Here is a 4,336-nt window from a genome sequence, read left to right as displayed (position 1 = left end):
CTAACTTTTTTGTCAATGTTACAAGAATCTACCAGGTCACACATATAGAGTACTTCTAGTTGAATGTATGATTAAATTAAATAAGATTTAATTTAATTATGTGTTAATTATATTTAAATCATTTAATACATTAACACATATATAATTTATTTGATTAAATATAATTTAATTAAATAAATGAGAATTGACAATTAATTATACGAAACATCATTTAACTAAATTATTTTATTTTATTTAAATAATTTAATTAAATATAAATAAGATTTTAGTTGTTTTTGAAAATGTCTAAAAATAATAGCTCTCAATAAATATCTATTAATTAGGATTTTTCCGATATGAGGATAAATTTTTTAAAAACCCCCTCTTAAATTCCTTCAATAATATCAGAGGTTGATTCTAATTAAATTATTAATTCGAATATAATTTTTGTAAGTTAATAGTTTTATGTTCATATAATTATAATGATATATTATTTTGTGATTAAAATGTGTTTAATCATGTTTTATTTAAGAGTTTAGTGTTTGTTTGATGCACATTCTTTTCCTTAAATTTAACATATATTCACGTGTTTCTTGTTTTTCATTAATTTTTCATATCCACAAAAACTCTAAAGCTCACATTTAGATATTTATCTATTCTTTTATCTATATTATTATTGTTAAAAATGTAAAATAAATTTGTCTCTTAATAGAATAGAAATAAATATTTAAACATATAAAAGATTATAAATTATATTTTACCTAAAATATAATGTTTTTTATGAAATAACTTAGTGGCTAAGAGTTCTACTTGTTATAATAATTCAGTATATTATTCCAGTCAATAAATAATTCAATACACCATTTAATAGTTACAGTTATATCTATTTTACATATAAAAATATTTAACATAAAATTCAATAAAGGGAAACAAATATTTTTCTTTATAAAAATTAAAATATTACATTTATATATATAACATTAAAGGAAATGTATATATAAATATAATTTTAGTCAATTTCACCTAATTTTTTAATAGACTTTACTATTGTATACTTGCATAATATAATATTTTTTAGTATAGTAATATATGCGAGTAAAAAAAGTAGTATTCTTAGTGGTTAAGTTATTTCTAAAATCATATAAAATAAATTAAAAACATTACTTTCTTGAAAATCTCTAACTCTATTTAAGAAGGGAACAAAACACATAAGAATCAAACAAATCTTTCTAAGGTCATCTTTATCTATTTTATAGGTTCATATTGCATACTTCACCAACAATACCAACAATGGAGACAGAGATGAAAACGAAGAATGAAGAAGAAAAAAACACGATAGAGGTTCTTCCAGAGGAATGCATTGCTAACATATTGTCGCTAACAGATCCATTGGATTCATGTAAGTTCTCCGTTGTTTCCAAGGACTTTTGTTCTGCCTCTGAATCAGACATTGTTTGGGATCATTTTCTTCCATCTGATTTGATCTCAATCATTTCTGAGTCTCAATCTGGATCCTCTTTGCTAGCCACCTCTCCCTCTAAGAAGACCCTCTATCTTACTCTCTCTGATAATCCCGTCATTATCGACAATGGTAAAAAGGTATCATTTTCACGATTATATGTTAAATATTTGATTTTTTAATTCCTAAACCCTAACTAATTAAATGGTGTTATACTAAAATTCAGAGCTTTCAGTTAGAGAAACAAAGTGGTAAAAAGATATACATGCTTAGTGCTAGAGATCTCTCCATTGCTTGGGGTGACACTCCTACCTATTGGGATTGGATAACTCTACCAGAGTCCAGGTCAGTTCTTTTTACCTCTGAATCAAGACGTGTCTGTATATGTGTCAGTGTTATACACCTGTACCGGAGTGTCATCATTTTATAACTTATTTATATCTACTTTAAATAATTTTCTCACATTGTTAACGTGTTGATTATACCATTAATTCTTGTTACCAACAGATTCAAAGACGTTGCTAGGCTACGTTATGTGTGGTGGTTTGAAATTTATGGGAAAATTAGCACCCGTGTTTTGTCCTCAAATACCCGATATGCAGCTATTCTTGTGTTCAAATTGATGGATCCCGATGATTTTGATGTTATTCCTGTGGAATTAACCATTGATAAATCTGAAGACCGCATATCTACAAAACAAGTTTGGTTAGATCCAAACTTTGATAAGGAACGAGACAGTGAGTTATTGGGGCTAGAGAGTCCAAAACTGAGAAGTGATGGGTGGTTGGAGATCGAGATTGGAGAGTTCTTCAGTTCAGGCATACAAGATGAAGTCATTCAGATGGGTGTTGTCGAGATTAAGGCTGGTCGTACAAAGGGTGGTTTCATTCTCGAAGGAATAGAAATAAGACCTATAAATTAGCTTATTGTCAAATTTGTGCACTTGCTTATTCTTATGGCAAGAAGTTTTATGAATCGAATAAAATGCATTTAAACAATTGTTAAATCTAGTTATTATGTTGAGTGCAAAAATATATTTTAGTTCTTGAAAAAAATGCAGGATTTCTTTTACTTGCTAAAGAATAAAAGTAATATTTAGTTTTTGAGAAAAATTGTTTATTTAAGATAATATAAAATAAAGTATACCAATTACTTAATATATATAAGTACTCTATATGATAAATTTTAAAAAAATATTATTAGATAAAAGTATACCAATATAATAAAATAAAATAAATTGTTATGGAATAAAGACTACTTCAGTTTATTTTATTATTTGTTATCTATTTTTTAATCTCTTCTTAACTAAGAAAAACATTTTTATTGTTGGTCTCATATATTTAAAAACATTTGATAAAAAAAATTAATTATATAAAATGTATATGTATTTATAAAAAAATAAATGTCTTTGAGTAAACTTTAGATATGATTAAAATATATATTTAATTAAAATTAATAAATAAACAAAATTTTCATTACAATAAATAATTTTCAAAGTACTATTTCTCTGGTGTATGCATAAAAAAAAATCATATTTTCAATTATATAGAAAGAGGCATGATGAGAGAAAACCAAACATTATCTTGAGAAAGACCTTATAGATGGTTGATTTCAAATATCGTTAAACATATTGGTCATATAGATGGTTGATTTTAAATATCGTTAAACATATCGGTCTTAACACTCTACAAGATGAAAGTTGTGAAGAACTCCTAATAGCCATTTGAATAAATCATCTATTTTGAAAAGCACTACATACACTTTATTAAATACAGAGATATTATAACTAATTACATGATATAGTCGATACGAGACTATTTTATATACAAATATTCTTAACACTATATATTTACAAATATCAACACTCTCCCTCAAGCTTTAGCATATAAACCAAATCCACCATGCTTGCCACATATATAATTAGTTCTTGAAATTAGCAGGGATTTTTTAAAAACATCTGACAATTGATTATTAAAGTTGAAAAAGCTTGTGACAATGTTGCCTGATTCAATCTTTTCTCTAACAAAGCGACACTCTATATAAATATGTTTGGTCATCTCATGGAAGACTGGATTTGAAGCAATTTTCAATGCATGTTGATTATCACAAACAAGTGTCACTGGTCTTGTTTCTTTAATTTGAAGACATTGAAACCATGTTCTCAATGTTTCAAGTTCTTGTATCTTGTCTTCATGTGTTGAGCAAAAGTTATACAATTGCTCATTAAGTCAACAAGACTCTTATAAGGAGTCTACCTGCCAAGTATAGACCTAAGGTGACTGCTATTCAAGAAGCTAGAGACTTAAACAACATAAGTATAAAAAGCTTAGTTAGCAATCTCCAGAGTCATGAGATGGAGCTGATTGGAGATGAACCTGTTTAGAAGTCAAAGTCTATTGCTTTGAAGACTGTAGATCATAATGCTAATTCTTCACTAATGAGGAGATATGAAGAATCCACTCATGAAGAAGGTTCTGAAGAAGAATCAGAAGATGAAGAAATGACATTTATAATCAAGAGATTTCAGTATCTGGCCAATAAGAATATGAGGTTCTCTAGCAGAGGTAATATCTTCAGAGGAACAAGCTCCATAATCAACAAACATGATAAAAAAATGATGGTTCATCTGTAAGAAGTCTGGTCACTTTATTGTTGAATGTCCAGAGCTGCAGAAAGACCAACTAAATAAAGGGAGCTTTCAGAAGAACAACTTCATAAACAAGGTCAAGAAGAATCCTATGGCAACATGGGATGAACTTGATAAAGAGGAAGAATCTGACAAAGATGAAGAAGAAGCCAATCTGGCTCTGATGGCCTCAAGATCTTCAAACACACAATCTAACTCAAGTTCTAGCTCAAATTCTGAAGAAGATGAGGTATTTTCTCAACTATCTCGTT

At 27.7% G+C, this 4,336-nt stretch overlaps 1 protein-coding gene across 1 annotated transcript; it reads left to right on the top strand.

Annotated features, from left to right (window-relative positions):
• The first annotated feature begins 1,180 nt into the window (after positions 1 to 1,180).
• LOC131616963 (putative F-box protein PP2-B12) lies at positions 1,181 to 2,456 on the top strand. Its single transcript, XM_058888380.1, has 3 exons — positions 1,181 to 1,578; positions 1,665 to 1,783; positions 1,946 to 2,456. The coding sequence occupies exons 1-3, from the start codon at positions 1,270 to 1,272 to the stop codon at positions 2,358 to 2,360; spliced, it is 843 nt and encodes a 280-aa protein (XP_058744363.1). The 5' UTR covers positions 1,181 to 1,269; the 3' UTR covers positions 2,361 to 2,456.
• The last annotated feature ends 1,880 nt before the right edge of the window (positions 2,457 to 4,336 follow it).

The sequence above is a fragment of the Vicia villosa genome, linkage group LG1 (genome assembly GCF_029867415.1).
Source record: "Vicia villosa cultivar HV-30 ecotype Madison, WI linkage group LG1, Vvil1.0, whole genome shotgun sequence".
Classification (NCBI taxonomy): domain Eukaryota; kingdom Viridiplantae; phylum Streptophyta; class Magnoliopsida; order Fabales; family Fabaceae; genus Vicia; species Vicia villosa.
This window is presented reverse-complemented; position numbering and strand designations above follow the sequence as displayed.

What these genes read in the sequence shown, in the direction of transcription:
- LOC131616963 (XM_058888380.1), top strand. Translation starts at nt 1,270, where the DNA reads ATGGAGACAGAGATGAAAACGAAGAATGAAGAAGAAAAAAACACGATA. An exon ending in TTATCGACAATGGTAAAAAG is followed by an intron (nt 1,579 to 1,664) that starts GTATCATTTTCA and finishes ACTAAAATTCAG; the next exon opens with AGCTTTCAGTTAGAGAAACA. An exon ending in ATAACTCTACCAGAGTCCAG is followed by an intron (nt 1,784 to 1,945) that starts GTCAGTTCTTTT and finishes TGTTACCAACAG; the next exon opens with ATTCAAAGACGTTGCTAGGC.